This window comes from Zophobas morio, unplaced genomic scaffold (assembly GCF_036711695.1).
Source record: "Zophobas morio isolate AGI-343-1 ecotype UQ-CSIRO unplaced genomic scaffold, CSIRO_AGI_Zmor_V1 ptg000011l, whole genome shotgun sequence".
In the NCBI taxonomy this organism is placed as follows: Eukaryota; Metazoa; Arthropoda; class Insecta; order Coleoptera; family Tenebrionidae; genus Zophobas; species Zophobas morio.
In genome coordinates, this window is record NW_026972116.1 from 13,798,074 (window position 1) to 13,818,791 (window position 20,718).

At 34.0% G+C, this 20,718-nt stretch overlaps 1 protein-coding gene across 1 annotated transcript; it reads left to right on the forward strand.

The window, feature by feature from the left end:
* The first annotated feature begins 3,838 nt into the window (after nucleotides 1-3,838).
* LOC135126992 (branched-chain-amino-acid aminotransferase, cytosolic) lies at nucleotides 3,839-10,655 on the forward strand. Its single transcript, XM_064053275.1, has 7 exons — nucleotides 3,839-4,007; nucleotides 5,170-5,307; nucleotides 6,606-6,815; nucleotides 6,874-7,104; nucleotides 9,281-9,584; nucleotides 9,638-9,792; nucleotides 9,850-10,655. The coding sequence occupies exons 1-7, from the start codon at nucleotides 3,984-3,986 to the stop codon at nucleotides 10,036-10,038; spliced, it is 1,251 nt and encodes a 416-aa protein (XP_063909345.1). The 5' UTR covers nucleotides 3,839-3,983; the 3' UTR covers nucleotides 10,039-10,655.
* Nucleotides 10,656-20,718: the final 10,063 nt, after the last annotated feature.

The following is a 20,718-nucleotide window of genomic DNA, read 5'->3' on the forward strand; positions in this document are numbered from 1 at the left end:
CAAATTTTAAATAAAAACAAATATTCAGGCACTTGGAAATATAAAAAAAGCTTCAATTAAATGATGGTCTCCCATTTCCGTCTGTCTGTCTGTCTGGTGTCTGTATCCATTTATATCATTACATTTTGTATATATATTAGGAATATCATGCAGATGGTTAAATGCTAACTACAATTTGGCTAATTATCCCCACCACCAAAGGGATGACGTCATCTTCAAAATTTATGATGAAACGTGTTTTTAAATTTTATAAAATAAGATACTCCTGCACTTGTGGTGTGTGAATCCGTGTCGAATTTTCAACCTAGACATCCAGAATTTTTGCAAAAAATTCAAAGGTGAATAACAATATTTTGCAATACAACTTTAAAACTGCAAAACCGATTGTTCTGAAAGCTTGTAAATATATTAAGGTTATCGTAATAATGGTAAATCGTTAAGCACCATTTATTCGTTTATCCCATCCCAACAAATTGATGACGTCATCTCAAAATTTTGTTAAGGGAAAACTCATTTGGAATGTACGCCCAACACGGTTCTTTACATTTACTTTAACGTTTCATACATATCTTTATTTTAACTTATAAGGGTTTTCATAAAAAAAATAAAATTCTCATAGCGAGGAAAGTTCTGTGGAAATAACCCATTTTTTTTACGGAAGGTCTGAAACTTGAAGAAGAGGGGAATTGCTACATATGTACCGGGACGCCACAGCAAGAGGACGGGGGATTCTGGACAACTAGGTAGAGAGAATTTATGGAGCCCACGTAGTCTATTTAGCTAATAGACGACAACTATGCGACTATGCCCCCACCTAGCAAAATTAAAATAACAATATATTACGAATTTAACACTTTTCAAGACTAATGCAAGTACAAAGCTGGTAATAACAGATAAGATACAAACAAACAAATAAATAAACATACAAACAAACAAACAAACAATAAAACAACAAGAGCGAAAAAAATAATAGAAACAATTCAGATTAACGATTTTTCTTTTTATTTTATCAGGTAATGCAGCCGCAATAATTTAGACTTCAAGCCCTTTTATGACCAAAAATTTTTGCTTGAGGTCACGAATTTCGTGACAATTTCACTTTTGAACGTGTAAATAAATTTAGTAGTTCCTGTTTTTACACGTGTTCTATAGATGAGTTTGGAAAAACGGTAGGAATTTCCCAAGAAACGAAGTCGAAAGCAGGCGCGGATACAGGATTTCGTTTAGGGGGAGGCAATTTTTGTGCGATTTTACCTATCTCTCAGAAATTCGTTCTAAACAAAAAAATTTATAAAATTTTAGCTAGTATACTCTTTTTCACATAACATGGGTGACATTTGGTTGTTTTCGTTACACGTACCTATAGTGTACAGTAGAACCTCGATAATCCAAATTAATTGGGAAAAAGGTGTGTTCGGATTAACGATTTGTTTGGATCAGCGATTTTCCCAAAAATCTGAAAGGGAATTTAATAACTTCATACACAGTTGAAAACAAACTTCAAGAAATAAACCTTAATTTCATTAAACAAATTTAAAGAATTCTTAAGTAACAATGGATAATACATACATTTTAAAAAAATATTACTCCGTTACCAGAATTACCAGAAACACGCTATATTTTTGGAATCAACACGCCGGGATCTATGCCCTGAATTTTTTCAGAATTTTTGGATTAATTTTTCAAAAATTAAATTTTCCTTTACGTATTACCTCCTATGCAAATTTCGACCCATTCTCAACGATTTTCGAAATTTATCTAAATACAGTTTCTTGTTGATTTTCGACCTCAGAAGTCATATCCGCGTTCATTTCATCGATAACTTAAACCATTTTTCCAGATTCGTCCAGTTGAAATATCGAAATTTTTAAAAATTTCGAAAAATTCTAATTTCACACCGAATTTTCCGAAAATATTGCTCGGTTACCATTAACATGCTATTTTTTTGGAATCAGCACGTCGGGATATACATATATCTCTTAAAATTTTGTCAGAATTTTTAAGAAATTTTTTCAAAAATGAAATTTTCCTCATGAAAATTTCGATCCATTTTCGACGATTTTCGAAATTTAACTAAATACTTTTTCTTGTAGATTTCGGGCCTCATTTCTTCGATAACTTCAACCTTTTTTCCAGAAGTAGTTCATTAATTCAGTGCATTGAAATATCGCAATTTTTAAAAATTTCAAAATATTCCATACAACATATGCAGAAAGATCTTGCGTCATTTTTCCAAGTCCGTGTTTCCAAGTTCAGTTCGGATTGCAGAGTTTTTGTTCGGATTAAAGAAGCATCGACTTCAAATAGCTTCTGTTCGGATTACTGGATGTTCGGATAATCGTGAATTCGGATTATAGAGGTTGTACTGTATTTACAAAATGAAGTGTGATTTCAAAATTTTGAAATTGGTCAAAATAAAGTACCTCGATCGTGTGTCAGGGGGGGGCAATTGCACCCATTGCCCCCCCCTGGATCCGCGCCTGGTCGAAAGTGACTTCTGGATATCGAAATCTAGAAGAAAATGTATTCAACTAATTTTCTAAAATTGTTGAACAATGGTCGAAAACGTCAAAAATGCAAGTACTAGCCCCGCCCATCTGCCCTTTATTTTCTCAGAGGGTATGCCACTTAAGAGACTAGGTCCTTTGTCAAAATCACTTTTATCTTGGCAAGTACTAGCCCCGCCCGCCCACCCTTTAATTTCTTAGATAGTATGTCATTTGCTAAAATCAGTCTTATCTTGGCAAGTAGCCTCCTTTGTAAGACGTTTTGCTATAGAAAATGCTGCACGTTTTGAAGAACGAGATAAGTATTTTGTAGTCTGACTTAGATATTTAAGTATTTCATTTTTAGTTGATAAAAAATAAAATTTATAAACATAAACAAATGAAAGTTGAGTGCAATAAAGAACTACCACCATTTGACAATAGTTCAAACATATGCTAAAATAATTACTTTTGAAACAGATACTATTCGTTATAAAATAATGCAAATATAATTATTTTTGTCAATACTATTTCGCTTTCACTCGTTTTGCACATATGTATTTTTTGGTTTTACTGCAACGCGATTTTGCGAACTTTTAATTTTTTTTTTTATCCAACCAATTCGCTAGATCTCAGTTTTACTTTTGTTAGTTTTTATAACTTATATGTATGTTTTAAAATCTTCTGAAAAATGCGGTTGATTTTTCTCGTAAATTATATATTTTGCAGCAGATATATCCATCACTATTCGTCATCCTTCTTTGCAAAATGTTTCTAACACACTCATTAATACTTTATTATTTTAAATATTGATGTTGAAAACGACAACTGCGAGCTAAAACTGATTGATTATACGACCATTTGTATCTTACTGTCACTCACCTTCCTTTTATCTTCTCAATTAACGATATAAAAAAATCTACAAGGTCAAAAAACTAAAAATGTTAAAAGTTACCATTAGGTAATACTTTTTCAGCAACAGGTAAAATTGTTACTATACGTTTAAAATTCATTCACCGAGCTTCTACACCTACCGACCCACCCATTCGGCTCCCATTGAATCATCCGACCGAAGAATTCCTAATAACAACACGATAACATAAAAGTTTTGTTAAGGTCATGATCTCTCATTATCACATTTCGAAATGACAATAATTACTGACTTCAATGGGCTTTCATCAACTCTTGTTTTTATTTTTAACTAAATCTCGTTCGAGATTCTGCTTGCGTCACCCTTAACTCTATTATTATATTGCGAAAGATAAGACGTTTCTTCTTTTCTCCTAAATATAATCGGTTTATAAAATAGCCGGCGATAAGTATTAATTTATGTCTTTAATATTCATGCGTTCAAGCTTACAATACACCAGTTGAACGACACACTTCAAACTAATAACAATACTTAAAATTTTAGTTACGGCAGTATTCTCAGCGTATTATTGAATATCTTTTAGTGAGTGATTTGTTTTAGTGTTTTATTTTGTGAATTACATAAACATGTCAGTTATCACAACGAAACAGGTAGTTTGAATTTGTTTAGTTTTTACACAACTTGTAACACCCACATGTTGTTCGTGAATTTGATTCCGCTTGACCATTTTTTTGAACTTATATTTTTTACGTGTTACTATATCACTGTGTATTGTTATTTGATAACGGTGGTGCTGATAGTAGAGACATATTTAACTTATTGAGACACAAACATTTCCATAACAGAAAAATCTGGAAAAATCTAGTGTAAGTGATAAACTTTCAACTCCCAATTCGCTAAACAACAGTGTTGTAATTTCTAGATTTCAACGCAAGTTTGAATTCGATAAGACGAGTAATTTTAACAATTGTTGAATTGTTTTTTTTTTTGAGTGAGATAATAATTATAACATATTAATTACTCGATAAGATCAGAAGTCTTGGTTTAGGTGTTACTGATTCTTCAGTTATTGTCCGCAAGAATATCTTGTTATTGTGTTTTGTTGTAGAAAGGGTTATCTGCCGATTCTTACTTATCAGCAGAAAAGTTACAAAAATCGTCAATAATGTATATTCACAGTTTAATAAGCTTAGGGAAAAAAACGACATCGTAAAGATACAGTAGTCATAAATTACAATGTTCTCAGTGTAAAAAATATATCAATTTATTCCACGTGTTCGATAATATCAGTATCACATTCCAAATCACAGTATTTGTGAAAAACAGACGTAGGTAATAACTTGTAAATGAAAATAGTACACAATACATGCATTAAAAAAACAACACACCTCCCATTATTGCAGAAAACAATAGACAACGTCAAGTTTAAATCTTCTGAATGATGAATTAAACATACGAAATCACACTGACCAGTTAAACACAATAACTATGACGATATTGAAATTTTCAAGACGGCAGCTATCCACCGGAACAAGATAGTGTCGAATGTCAAGATTGCAATAAATTTTAACACGCTGAAAGCTGTTGCCGGTGTATTTTTTGTTCCTAGAAACCACAACTAAAATGTTTGTTGTCATATACACAAAAAACAATGCCCGATCGCCATTTTGCAGTGGCACCAATTAATTTTAATGCCAAGGGCTCGGTCAAGGACAAATCAAAATGGCGGGAATGTAGTAAAAATACCAGAATTATTTTAAACACTATAGCATAAATATCACCGTCAAAATACATCAAAAAAACTTTTTTTAGTGTGCCTGCAAATGGGTTTTGCGACACCAACACAAGCTCAAGCAAGTAGCAAGGGCCTGCAGTTTGAAAGTGAAAGAAGCGTTTGGTTTTGAAGAATTTAGAACCTATGAACAGTACGACTCCGAGTACAGCTTTAGGGTAAGTTTTCAGAGCGACGTAAATAAATCCCAGTATTTGTTTTGTGTTTTGTTGTGTTTTTTTGGATGTTTGTTAAATTTGGCCTAGACCTACATTGGACGACAAATATTTCCAAGTTCTATTATCATAATACGCACTGTTTATTCACTTGTTGGTGACTATAAATTGACCATTTTTATCACTAAAGTAAAAAAAATCTTGTTTTTTGCAAACAGTGTAAAACAGGTTTGAAAATCATTTTCTGGCTTTTGTTTAAAATTGTAGGAACAATTTTAAATTAGTTTTACCAAATGTTTTTTTAACTAAAGCGTTGTTGTATAAATCTAAATTTCACCTTAGTCCATGGACAGGTTTAACACTTCTTTTTTTTCGTTGATTTCCGTAAATTTCTCGCATAGTTTTAAAACTTAACTATTTATTGTAATTTAAAAACAATTTCGAACGTAATTACTTATTCATTTCTATTTATTATCACTAACACGACTCATAATATCTTTTTAATTAAATTCCAAAATAAGCAAGAACATTATTTTTGTGTACTGGTGGTCAGCAACCGGTGAACAGGGGCGGATTTGTTTTACTTTGTAATGAATGCAATGTCTACAAAGGATAAAACACTTAATTCCTACCTGTTTAACACTTATGGAATCTTCTAGTGCTTTATTGTTTGTTGCCATATTAAGTCCATTTTATATACTTTAAAAACTAAAGAATATATGTACTTACTCTTACGTACAATGTAATATACAATTAATATTTAAATGATCATTTCAATATTCGTCGCTCATTCGCTTTTTCATTATTTCCTAAGTATACAATAATTTTCTTACAATGGTAAGTAGACATGCACTTTTCCGGTTAACATTATCAACATTTCAAATGAAATTAAAAATATCGATTGTAGTCTATTAGTCGCAGCTATCTCTGAACCATTTAGTTTCCATTTAAAATGTTGAAACACAAAAATGTACAATATCAAGATTTTATAGATATTTCACTTAGTAACACTGTTTTCATTGTTAAGGAAGTATCCATAAACATATTTTTTTCTATTCGCCATAAAAAATAAAACTGCCAATGCATTCATTACAGCTACTGCTAATTAATTAATTCAACTCTGTTTACATAATTATCAAATGAAAAATTCAGGAACAGAGATACAAAGCAAACCTTTTACATTGAACTTGACCTCGTTGACCACAGTTGTGTACAGTTAATCCAGCGTCGTAAAAAATTATTGGATTAAAAAAGTTTTGATTGGAAAATCGGCGCCTCATCCTTTTCTTTGTCTTTTACAGTACCAAGATCTAACCACCAAACTGGCTGATCCTACACAATTGCGCACTAAACCGGAAGTATCAGAGTTAAAATTTGGTCAGATTTTCACCGATCACATGTTGAAAGTTTTCTACCACAAACAACTTGGAGGATGGCAAAAACCAGTGATAATACCGTTTGAAAATATAAGTCTGCATCCGGCGGCAAAAGTGCTCCATTACGCTGTGGAGGTGAATAATGAACCATTTTTATGTATTGCGAATAACTGAGATCTTTTGTTACTCGCAGCTTTTTGAAGGTTTGAAATCTTATAGAGGTGTAGATGGAAAGGTTCGAATTTTTCGGCCAGACCTGAATATGCAAAGGATGAATTTGTCGGCACAAAGGGCCGGACTGCCTACTTTTGATGGGGTAGAAATGATTAAGTGTATTAATAGATTAATCCAAGTAGATCAGGAATGGGTGCCGCATAGTGAAGGGTCTAGTTTGTATATCAGGCCAACGTTAATTGGAATAGATGTAAGTATTTGGAGTTTGTTTTATTTTTAGCACTACAAATCACTCTAGGTGTACTTTTTATTTTGCAAAATGTTGATACAAATTTATCCAGAACTTTACCGTCCAAAACCTAGTCAAAATTTGTTTCATCGTGCATAATTTATTTCAGTATCCAGTATTTGTTCATCATAAATTCAGAATTATCGCGCAATTTATTGGTATATTGGTAATATCAGTTAGAGAGGTCTGACATCGACTTTCAATTCATAAATGTTAATTAAAAAATAGATACGAGTTACACCACTAAAACATGACCTTCAGTGTTTTCATTATCACTATGAGTGGATAATAATTAGTAATTGAATGATACCATATAATTAAGAGTCATTTAAAATGACAAATGTAACATTTTTTAAATTAAAATAAAGGTGAACAAATATGGCAAAAATTAACACAAGATTTACAAAGTTTTGAATTTTGACATTGTTAAGGTAAAATACGACTGATTAATGAACATATAAAACATATTTTTTAAAGTTTAAATATATATTTTAAAGTTACAGAATTTAACTAATGTCGAAACTTGCAATTCGATTTTTACTGTCAAAGTACTCTTTTAAAGTAGAATAAACGAAAAGATTAAAATGTAGAATACCTCAAAAAATTATTTACGATTTACCAAATCTTTATCATACATTACATGCCGATTAGTACACAAAAAACGTTCTCAAATATTTAAAAAAGAAATTCAACTATACCACGACAGAATTTTAGAAACATAAAAAATTAAAAAAAAAACGTAAACCAAAACACAAATTATCTTATTTAATCTATATCACCTAAGTTTATCAGTTGCAATTTTCAATATGTTGATAATTTTTATAGCGACTTTTGCCCTCTAAAATTATATCAAATTTTTGTTACCAACCTCTTTATGCACGCGTCGGTAGAGATTCACATCTTTGTATTTATGTCTTGCGATTTGATAACATTTATTATCGCATTTTATTTATTGCTAAATATGACGACATCGTAACAGTTTTGCAGATGACCCAGAAAAATATGTGTACACGATTATTTAAAAAAAATCTCTACAGTCACTATTCGTATATCATTTTATTATTTTTGTCATTAATAAAACATTATAAAAAATTTAATACTGTTGCTTAATATTTTGGTTTCTGACGAAATGTTAGGTGTTTTTTGTCATTATTGACGTGACTGTTTTAAATTTCAAATTTAAAATGCCCACGTCAATGACTTACATCAATAAGTTTTAAAAACCTACATTCTAATAGGTATACGGTCATTTTCTGAAACAAAAAAAAAATCAAAAAACTAATCTGAAATCGAATTTACAAAGCGTTTTGGTGCGTTGTTAAGTTTCCATTGTCCAAGACACAAAAAACATTCGCTGTTAAAAGAAATATCAATCTGAAGTTAAAACTGAATTTAATGACAATTTGTATAGTATACGCCATGATTAAAAATGTCATAGAGTTATGTTAACAAGAAATTAAATTACATATTATACTTGAAAAAAATATGAAAACCTTTTCTCAAACATCTGCATAATTTTGTGATGAGACATATTTGTCACATGAGCATTGCAGCAAAATCGGATAGTCTCACATCAAAACAAATATTAAATTTATAACTAAATTTAAGACAAATGCAATTTATTCATCATTTCCTTACAATAATAATATACCCGGAAAAGTAAAACCGAAACAACTTGTTGTAATAAATTTTAAAATGATAAATACCGTGTCCGTAAAACGTTTTTGTTATAACATTTTAAATAACCGCGCAATAATTCTACGACTAAAAATTCATTTTTAAGTGTTTGGAGAATAAATAAATACACATAGAATAATTTTTGTACATTTTCATTTTCTTTAAATCGCTAATGAGCTCTCTGTTTTGAGAATTAGCATACTACCCAATAGTAGATGACAATAACAAAACGATTTCTAATGCAATTATAACATTAAAGCTAATTATCTTCTACCAAATTAGCTAATTTTAATCGTTAATGTTAGGGCAAAGTAAAATTAATTTGTGCAAACTAATATAAACTCCTGCTTGAGCTATGTCTTTAAAATCATTGGGCGTAGTTAAACAAACTTTAGAAAACTTTGAAATTTTGACAACAGTTTCCAAAATTATTTTTTTAACAACTTATTATTTCTTCAAGGGCACTTTGGGAGTGGCTCAGTCAGAATCGGCCCTTCTTTTCACAATTCTTTGTCCCGTTGGCAACTACTTTGCCAGTGGATCGGACTCGGTATCTCTTCTGGCCGATCCTTCATATACGAGGGCGTGGCCGGGTGGTTGTGGAGATCGAAAAATGGGTTCAAATTATGGGCCTACCATTCGAGTTCAAACCACTGCTAGCAGTAAAGGGCGTCAACAAGTTTTATGGTTGTATGGACCAGACCATCAAGTCACAGAAGTGGGGACCATGAACATTTTCGTATTTTATATAGACGAAAATGGGGGTGAGTGTTCCCAAACCAAACGAAGATCACATTGTTCATTTTTTGTTGTTTAGATAAAGTCCTAGCAACACCCCCTTTGAACGGTTTGATTTTACCCGGGGTCACGAGGAACTCTATCCTTCAAATGACGACGGAATGGAAGGAGTTCAGAATTGAAGAAAGAATGTTCACAATGGCAGATATTATAAAACTGCTGCGAACTGAGAGAGTAATTTTATAATATTTTTTAAATTATTTGCAATAACTGGAAATTTATTTATTACAGCTTCTAGAAATGTTTGGGTCGGGAACAGCCTGTATAGTTAGTCCCATTAGTTCGATAGAATATCTGGGCGACCTTCTGCATATTCCTACCATAGAACATACTAACCCTTTGTATAAGCGAATACGAGATGAGCTATTTGCAATACAATATGGACACATCGAACACCCTTGGGCACAAGTTATAGAATAACGTAACTTTAACGTTATTTTTTGGTGAAAAATATCAAAATGACTGTGTTATTTCATTCATAGTTCCCACTTTGTGTCATGCTGTTATTGCCATTCCTCAGACTTGCATATATGTAAGGTTAGGTATTTTATTTTATACTTATTTAATTAACACTATACACTTTTGATGTGACTTGACACATTATAGTGAAACTATTTAAGCAGAATGTGACAATACTGTACATATAGGTAATTGCGCAAAATTTACCGTAAATTATAAGACGATGTTATATCATTTCAAGCAGGGTTTTAGTGTTATTTCGCTAAAATTAAATGCGACATTGATGTGCACCTTTTTCAGCAAAACAGTACGATGTGTGTTATGGATCCCAAAAGTTGTGAAACAACTTAAATCATCTAACTTAACCACATTAAACACTTTGCTGAGTATATTAAAACTGGAATAAGATTAACCGATCGTTTGAAATTTCATGCTAAGTGATAGAGATAAATGATAGAAAATATAAACCAAAAAGTTTAATTTATACTAAAGAAATTAGTTTGAGTCTTAGAAATTATTTATTATTTGTTTTAGTATTACACTGTTCTGTCTATGTCTAAATAAAAATTACAATCTGATTCTTTTTAAATTTTAGTTCTAAAAGCATTGCCAGAGTAATTGTGCTACTCCATGTTAAATGTTAACAACTTCATGCTTTGCACTGGGACCAACATAATATGTTATATGTCCGTGAATTTTGCTAAATAGACCATTTTTCGTGCAACTGCATGTACAACAATTCACAAGTCAACTATTTCTTGCTTACCAGCTTACAGTATATACTATATACAGGGTTATCATAAATGATTGTAGTCGAAGTAGGCGCTGACGCAATTGTTTTGATGTGCCGCATCTTACTTTCGAAAAATTATTAATTATAGTCCACTAAAGTTATGGGGAATTTTTGTTTTGCTTTGCTGTCAGAAGAATGTCATACTGGTCATTTGTCATAATACTTTCCCGCGCAGCGCACGTCTTGTTTACTTGTGTCAGAATACCCTGTGTTGTTGTTCCAGTCTTGTTTGTTATAAATTAAATTGAATTAAACCAGTTTTTATCAAAACTACAACGATTGAAAACAGCGATTAAGGTAACTAGAAATGAATTAATGTGTATTCATATTTCAAATAAATCTGTTTTAGGTTAAGATGGGGTACACTCTTGAACAAAATACGTTTATGGTTGTCTTACTATCGAAATGGGACGTTAAATGCGGACGGGAAATGGGTGTATTCTGTTCAAGCTTGCAAGGATGAGAATTTGGCAAAATTTCCAGAATTAAACATTGAAGAACAGTCTTTAATGACACACATAAAAAGAATCGTTGACCGATTCAACAGCACTGGAAATGTTTCTAAAGGCAAGTCACCACGAAGGCCTCCAGTTAGTGAAGAGGTCGTCGAAGATTTGAGGGAACGAATGGAGCAAAGCCCAAAAAAATCTTTAAGTAAACTGTCTTTGCAATCTGGTGTCCCATACACCATTTGTCAGAAAGTTTTAAAAAGAACATTACATATGCATCCCTATAAAGTAAGTCCATGAACTTAAACCAGCTGATTATCCTCGTCGTGTTGCATATTGTGAATGGTTTCAAAACAACATGAACAAAAACAGAATTTTGGATGTAATTTTTTTCCAATGAAGCATGGTTTCATCTAAATGGCTACGTTAATTTGCAAAATTATAGAGTTTGGAGTGCTGAAAATCCTTTTGTTTTTGAAAAGAAGAATTCCTTTAGTACCCAGAGCAGTGATTATACTGTACCAAAAAAATTTTGTGATGCCTCAAATTGTAGACGAGCAAGCAAATGTGAAAGATTGTTGTTCATCTAGCTCGTTTTCCAGACTTCATTGGCGCCTTGGACTGCTCATATAAAAATTAAATTACCAGGTATATGAATTTTTGTTAACATAGAACACAAAAAATGAAATAGTAAAAGTTATAGGTCGAGAAGATCCAGAAATTTTTAGAAATCAGGAAGATTATCTCTTGATTAATGTACAAGCCATATGTGATGAAATGATTAAATTTCAAATATTGTGGCACAATGATCAGTAGCTACAAATGATAGTACTATTTTTAATCATTGTTCAGTTTGAAATCTGTTTGAAAATACACAACTGCAAAGTTGTGTGCTCTTGGATAGAATATTTTAAGAGAATTTTATTATATTATTATATTTCTAAGTAACAAGTTATCCCTTAAAAAAATACTTCTTGACACTGCTGATATATCCCGTTACTCCAGCACAACAGCTCTATTATCAGTGACACATTGGAAGCCGCAACAGAATTGGGTGCACATTTGGGATTCTGAAACGACAGTGTGGTGACCGAATTTAAATCAAACTTTTCGCGCTGAAATTAATTGACAGCGGCGCGAAATCGCATTTGAATAATTTGAATTTAAAAAGAAAAAAAAAAGTTCAATCACGAAAAGGAACTCCTTAAACATAGGCAACCAAATATGCATGGATGGTCTAATGCACGTAGCGCTTAGGAGTTAGTTTGCATGATCTTTGAGTAGGTGGCAGCACGTAGCGCTAGGGTAATTTCAGTTAGAGGGTTGGTAGAAAAACCGCGTGGTAGATTCATTACGAATGTGGCTGTGTGTGTGTGACCACGTGGTAAGCGCTAGGTTTAAATTAGTTGGTTTGGTAGTTAATAAAACGGGAGAAAGCCTTTGTTTAACGACGATCAAACGTATTTTTCATAATGATACAGTTGTCCCCAACCCGCGCGGTAAATTCTTGCGCCCTTTTAATCGAAAATTGCAGACTTCCGGTCGGACGCGAACACGTGTTGTGAATCTGTTTCTTTGTTTGTAAATTCACCAATCAAGCTAGTTTTTCTTAATAGTCAGCTAGTGCAAACACAATTTAACAATCAGGATTATTTAAATTAACCATTTGCTAGAAGATGTCATGAAATTCACTTAGTCAGGAAAAACACCTTATGTTTAATTACGAATAGGTCTCTGGATGCATATACGTAAGTGTTACATTATAACACTTCTAAATTCTTCACACAATATTGCTAATAGTTCATTTACGGCAGTTAAACAAGTTCATTATACTGCGGACTGGCGGGGGGTTATGATATTTTCTCCCCTTAGGTGGTTATCATCGTTATCACGATTAATTCATCGGGGCATGTTTCGCAACGCCAGATTGATTAATTAATTAAGGCATGCCCCCAACGCTACAGAAAATTTACATTACCGAGACGCTTTTTCCTCGCAACGATTTTGGATATTTACATCACCGAGACGCTTTTTCCCTCGGAGCGATGATTGGATATTTTTGTATTTGTTTATTATGTGTTTTGTTGGGGTAACCAGTTCGTAGTATTTTAACTTCTCAAAGTAAATTATTTTTGAAGTAACCAATCATTTAGATCATGATATAATTTGGCATAATGTAAACTCTTTGTTTGAACTGTTGATAAAGTGTGGCAAATATTAATCTCCTGTAAATTATGTTAACTCTGCAATTTTTCACATCGTACTATATTTCTTAATCTCACAATCTTAACCTCAGTAATTTTATTTGTTGTATAAATTTAATTGAACGTAAATTTCATGTTCTACAGTTCTAACCTCACATAACATTTCTACGTGTACAAGTTTATTTCACACCAGATCTTTCGTCTCATAAATCTTTGCTAAGTTTTGTTTTGTAAATACTTTGTTGATGAATGTTTTCTATCATATAAATTATTTGATGTCCAACTTTAATCCCACATAAGAATTATTTGTTGTTTAAGATTTCACAAGATTGTATGGCGAATTTAAATGTTGTTTATTGCTCTTTGACACTTTAACACTTGTTCAGTTGTTGTTAACATCAGAGTTATAAGAGATTGAATGTTTTAAAATGGAACTGAGGTTAAATGACACAGAAAACGTGGCAGAAGCGAGGTTTGGTTCCTAGTCGAGCTGGCGAGATTTATCGCGCCACCTGTACAAGTCCACAGGTTTGGATAGATTCAGGGGGCGGCCGCCGACGTTGTAAATTTCTCAGCTCCTGTACATAGCTTAGATCTTTGCGGGTTGGACGACCGTAATGGCCTAGTTCCGCAGGGCAAAGTTCGTCATGGGATATGCGTGTGGGGTAGGCTTTGCGATAGATAGAATCACCGTCGCGGGGGGAGAACAGTTCCAGACCGGTAGCTCAGACTCCGCTTATGCTACAACGCTCCAGGGGTACTTTTGTTGTACTCCTGTTAACTGCCGTAACAAAAAAAAAAAGGGGGAAAAAGAGATCGGCCGCCACACGCCTGTAATAACTTGTGTATTTGCATCCAGTTACTTGATTCAGCTTTTGCTTTGTTTTACTAAATTTGTGATATTCAAATATTTGAATTGATTCCAAACAGATGTACAGAATTTCCGTTTGTTCGTTTTTCGTGTGTGTATGTCTGTCAATTCGCGAGTGTTTTTCTTTCACATATCTTAAGGTGTTTGAAATGTAATAAAATGTCGTCCGGGAATAAAACCAAGGGGGTTTTTGCGCTGAGGGGTAAATCTTCGCAGCGTATTTCCCCCTGTGAGGGTGGTGCCGTTTCCCCCCCTCCAAAACAATTTTTGTCTATTATTTCTTGCGCTCTCGACAGTGTATGCACTTGTATGAAAGAACGTCTTCCCGCCATTTTTCAAAAAAAAAAAAAACAACGTAGGTTCCTATTTGTTAGACGATCATAGCCAAGGCCAAACTTTGAATTTTTGAATTTTTCGCGGGCCTTTCAAACTGTTTCAAGGTCAAATTTTGAGGCGGGAAGTTTGGGTTATCACAACAGTTTCCTGTGTTAACAGTTGTGATTGTCGCTGTTGTTTTACACAACATTTTAAAACAGATTGTAATATTTGACAGTAAAAATTTATTGGTAATAAAATTATTATTTTTTTGTTGATTTCATTTATAGTGAAAAACATATTAAAATTTATTTATAAACTAACAATATCTCATGTTATTGTTAACATTACATTAAAAATGAGCATCATTTAATTGAAAATGGACTCTTTAATGTTTTAATTTGAAGTAAGTACATTTAATTCAATGTCTGGTTTTAAAACCCTTTTCCTAAAATTAAATTCTTCAATTTCTCGTTCCTTCTTTTGTAGTTAACAACTCCTGCCCTAAATATTGGTTTTTTAATTTTGCCACTTCATAACCCTGCCACTGCTGTGAAATTATGTTCCCATGAACAGTCTCCATAACCTTTGCTCTTCTTCCGCTAAACCAATTTTTAGTGTGAAGTGTGAAGTTACTGATCCATCAGCTTTTTAAAATTATTTGGAATGTAACACGCCAGTGGTCCTTAAAATAATTTTCTATGGATAACAATGAAATGTATACCTACTTACTTCTTTTGAGGTTGTTGGTAAATCATGACCACAGAACACTGACTACCACCCTGTTCAACTATGCTTTTCTGTTGAACATTGGAACCAAGGCTGTGATGTCATCTCGTACCTAAACACACAGGATTTCCTCTGCACCATCTTGGCTATTTGTTGGTTTAATGCTTTCATTTTCGTCCCCACTATGTGAAATGTACGTCTCCAGTCTCCACAAGTGTTTTGATTTGTAATGTCCGTAACTTAACCAAAACAAGGATCCATTGTTTCAAATACTGGACGTGGTCCTTTGCCAATCTTTCTTCTTTCGGCCTGTTCGTCTGCGGCTGTTTTCCGGTCTTCATTTTTCTTGTTCTCGTACCACTTTTTTTAGAATTTTTGTCACACCAGTAAATGACATCGTCCTTTTTATTTTCAATGGTAGCTTTGGATTCATATTCATAAACTTAATCCATAATTAAAACCTCCTCCGGTGTACAACTGGTTATTCGGCATTTTGTTGTTCCATATTTTTTTTATAAACTGCACGAACACACGAGGCACGAGGGCACGAACACAAATGAATTTACGTAACACTTCTAAGTGTTAAGTGAAGGCGGTGCAGTTAGGGCTAAACACTTAAAGAATGTTTTATTCATTTTTGAAAATAACCTCAAACAGAGCATGACATTTAATTAATAGTTCGAATTACTTCGAATCGTATTATGAAGCGGCAACAGCAAAAAATTCATTTGTTTTCAAAGCCAAGTTGACTACAATCATTTATGATGACCCTGTACTATATACCACACATAATGAGTTCTACCAACAGCTCCAAGATTTTAATTTAGTCGTATACATTTTTTCATATGTGAACGTTGTTTAATTGAGATTACATTCATTTCCTAAACACAGAATTTAAGAAAATGCGGAGGGTAATTAACATAATTATTATTACTAGAATAAACAAAATAACTAAATTAGAGTTCAGTCACTCTTGAACGTGAAAGTAGTGTCTGACAGCTTCAAATTATAAATGTATATGGGTACTTATGATGCACAAATCAACGAGAGCTTAGAATCAATACTATCAAAAACAAATGCCGGAAACAGAGATTGGAAAATGGAATAAGAGTCGAACAAAACGTTATATTCATGTCAAACATCAAGTTCATGCCGAACACATGAAGATTATAAGATGCATACCGAACACGAGATTCATATCGACCATGAGGTTCATGCCGAACATTAGAAACAAATTTTGAATAACAGACCAATGGAATCAAAAATCTAACAAAATCCTATAGGTGATGGGAAATGTCTGAGAACATTCCGAATGTGAGATTCAAGCCGGCATGAGGTTCAGTCGATCAGGAGGTTCATGCTGACCATAAACATTTAGGATCAATGAGACACAAGACAATATTTGAATGAAACAATACAGTCAAGAACAAATGACGGGAACAAATCACTGATAACTAGAGAGCGGATTTCTGTCGGGCTAGGCAAGGCCAAAGTCGGTACGGCTCGTACGGGATGGGAATTCATTGCAGTTACGGACTGCACTTCGTTTATTTGAGATTAGAATAACGCTGTTTAGTTGCACTCTGCTGTTAATTCCCGTTCTCATTTACTTAGCCGTTTGATTAATAAATCGTTAATTATATTTATGGAATTAGTACCGATTAAATTCAGTGATTATCTATCACCCACTACTGAGTCCCGGCGATCCAGCGCGTCCCCACCTATAATCGTGACGTAGCCCGTCAGAAATCCGCTATCTATTGATAACAGATCAATGAAATCAAGAGTCTAAAAAAAGCTATAGATGATGGGGAAATATTTGAAAACATTGCATTACGTGAACTTCATTCCGACTACGATATTCACGGCGATCATAATGTTCATGCCGACTATAAATATTTATGATCAATGAGACAAGATGATGTAAGAATAAATCAGCCAAGAACAAACGACGGGATCAAATTTTTGTAAATTGATCAATGAAATGAAGAGTCTAACAAAATGCTATAGATTATAGGAAAATGTTTGACAACATTGCATCACGTGAAGTTTATGCCAATCATGAGATTCATGCTGACCATGGAGTTCATGCCGAACATGCGGTTCATGCCGACCATAACCATTTAGAACAATGAAAAATTAGATAATCGTATAATGAATGAATACAGTCAAGACAAAACACTAACAAATATTGGATAACAGACAAATGGAATCAAAAGCTACAAAAAGCTAAAAGATGATGAAAAAAATAAATAAAGCAATAGACCATGGGGAAAGGTCTGAAAACATTGCCCTACGTGAGGTTCATGCGGATCATGAAGTTCATGCTGACCATGAGGTTCATGTCGAACATGACATTCATGCCGAACATGCGGTTCATGCCGAACATGGTGTTCATGTCGGCCACAAGATGCATGGCGAACATGAGGTTCATGTCGACAATGAGGTTCATGTCGATCATGAGGATCATGCCGACCATTGACATTTAGAACAATAAGAGATTAGACAATCGTAGAATGAATGAACACAGCCAAGACAAAACACGCTAACAAATTTTGGGCAACAAACCAATGGAATCAAAGTCTAACAGAAAGCAATATATGATGAAATCAGAAGTCTAAAACTCTAAAAAAAAAAACTTATAGATCATGGGGAGCCGTTTGGAAACATTGCCCTACGTGAGGTTCATGCAGATCATGAAGTTCATGCTGACCATGAGGTTCATGTCGAACATGATATTCATGCCGAATATGCGGTGCATGCCGACCATGAGGTTCATGTCGATCATGAGATTCATGTCGACCATAAACATTTACGACAATGAGAAATAGGACAATCGTAGAATGCATGAATACAGCCAAGAAAAAAATACGCTAACAAATTTTGGACAACAAACCAATTGAATCAAAGTCTGACAGAAAGCAATAGATGATGAAATCAGAAGTCTAAAACTCTAAAAAAAACCTATACATCATGGGGAGCCGTTTGAAAACATTGCCCTGCGTGAAGTTCATGTGGATCATGAAGTTCATGTTGACCATGAGGTTCATGTCGAACATGATATTCATGCCGAACATGATATTCATGCCGAACATGATATTTATGCCGAACATGCGGTTTATGTCGAACATGGTGTTCATGTCGACTATAAGGTGCATGACGAACATGAGATTCATGTCGACCATGTGGTTCATGTCAATCATGAGGTTCATGCCGACCATAAACATTTAGAACAATGAGAAATTGGACAATCGTAACATGAATGAACACAGCGAATACAAAACGCGCTAACAAATTTTGGGCAACAAACCAATGGAATCAAAGTCTAACAAAAAGCTATGGATGATAGAATTAAGAGCCTAAAAAACCTATAGATCATGGGGAGCCGTTTGAAAACATTGCCCTACGTGAAGTTCATGCGACCATAAACATTTAGGAGAGATTGAAGAGACCATAGCATGAATCAAGACAGCCAAAACAAAACACGCGAACAAATTTTGGACAACAAACCAATGGAATAAAAGTCTAACAAAATGCTGTAAATTACTGGAAAACGTTTGAAAATATTGCCTTACGTGAGGTTCATGCCGATCATGAGATTAATGCTGACCATGAGGTTCATGTCGAACATGACGTTCATGCCGAACATGCAGTTCATTTCGAACATGATATTCATGTCGATTATAAGGTGCATGACGAACATGAGGTTCATGCCGACCATAAACATTTAGAACAATGAGAAATTGGACAATCGTAAAATGAATGAACACAGCCAAGACAAAACGCGCTAACAAACCAATGGAATCAAAGTCTAACAAAAAGCTGTAGATGATGGAATTAAGAGTCTAAAACTCTAAAAAAAAAACTTATAGATCATGGGGAGCCGTTTGAAAACATTGCCCTACGTGAGGTTCATGCGAATCATGAAGTTCATGCTGACCATGAGGTTCATGTCGAACATGACATTCATGCCGAACATGCGGTTCATGCCGAACATGGTCTTCATGTCGGCTATAAGGTACATGATCAACATGTGGTGCATGTCGACCATGAGATTCATGTCGATCATGAGATTCATGCCGAACATAAACATTTACGACAATGAGGAATGGGACAACCGTAGAATGCATGAATACAGCCAAGAAAAAAATACGCTAAAAAATTTTGGACAGCAGACTAATGGAATCAAAGTCTAACAATAAACTGTAAATGACGGAATCAAGAGTTTAAAAAAAGGCTATAGATCGTGAGGAAACGTTTGAAAACATTGTGTTACGTGAGATTCGTGCCGATCATGAGATTCATGCTGATCATAAGGTTCATGCCGAACATGGTGTTCATGTCGATTATAAGGTGCATGACGAACATGAGATTCATGTCGACCATGAGGTTCATGTCGAACATGACGTTCAAGCCGAACATGCGGTTCATATCGAACATGATGTTCATGTCGATTATAAGGTGCATGACGAATGAGGTTCAAGCCGACCATGTGGTTCATGTCAATCATGAGGTTCATGCCGACCATAAACATTTAGAACAATGAGAAATTGGACAATCGTAAAATGAATGAACACAGCCAAGACAAAACGCGCTAACAAATTTTGGCAACAAACCAATGGAATCAAAGTCTAACAAAAAGCTATAGATGATGGAATTAAGAGTCTAAAAAACCTATAGATCATGGGGAGCCGTTTGAAAACATTGCCCCACGTGAGGTTCATGCGGATCATGAAGTTCATGCCGACCATTAACACTTAGGAGAAATTGAAGAGGCCATAGCATGAATCAAGACAGCCAAAACAAAACACACGAACAAATTTTGGACAACAGACCAATGGAATCAAAGTCTAACAAAATGCTGTAGATTACTGGAAAACGTTTGAAAATATTGCCTTACGTGAGGTTCATGCCGATCATGAGGTTCATGCTGACCATGAGGTTCATGTCGAACATTACGTTCATGCCGAACATGCTGTTCACTTCGAACATGATATTCATGTCGATTATAAGGTGCATGACGAACATGAGGTTCATGCCGACCATGTGCTTCATGTCAATCATGAGGTTCATGCCGACCATAAACATTTAGAACAATGAGAAATTAGACAATCGTAAAATGAATGAACACAGCCAAGGCAAAACGCGCTAACAAATTTTGGACAACAAACCAATGGAATCAAAGTCTAACAAAAAGCTATAGATGATGGAATTAAGAGTCTAAAAAACCTATAGATCATGGGGAGCAGTTTGAAAACATTGCCCTACGTGAGGTTCATG

What these genes read in the sequence shown, in the direction of transcription:
- LOC135126992 (XM_064053275.1), top strand. Translation starts at nt 3,984, where the DNA reads ATGTCAGTTATCACAACGAAACAG. An exon ending in CAGTTATCACAACGAAACAG is followed by an intron (nt 4,008 to 5,169) that starts GTAGTTTGAATT and finishes AACTTTTTTTAG; the next exon opens with TGTGCCTGCAAATGGGTTTT. An exon ending in AACTGCTGCGAACTGAGAGA is followed by an intron (nt 9,793 to 9,849) that starts GTAATTTTATAA and finishes TATTTATTACAG; the next exon opens with CTTCTAGAAATGTTTGGGTC.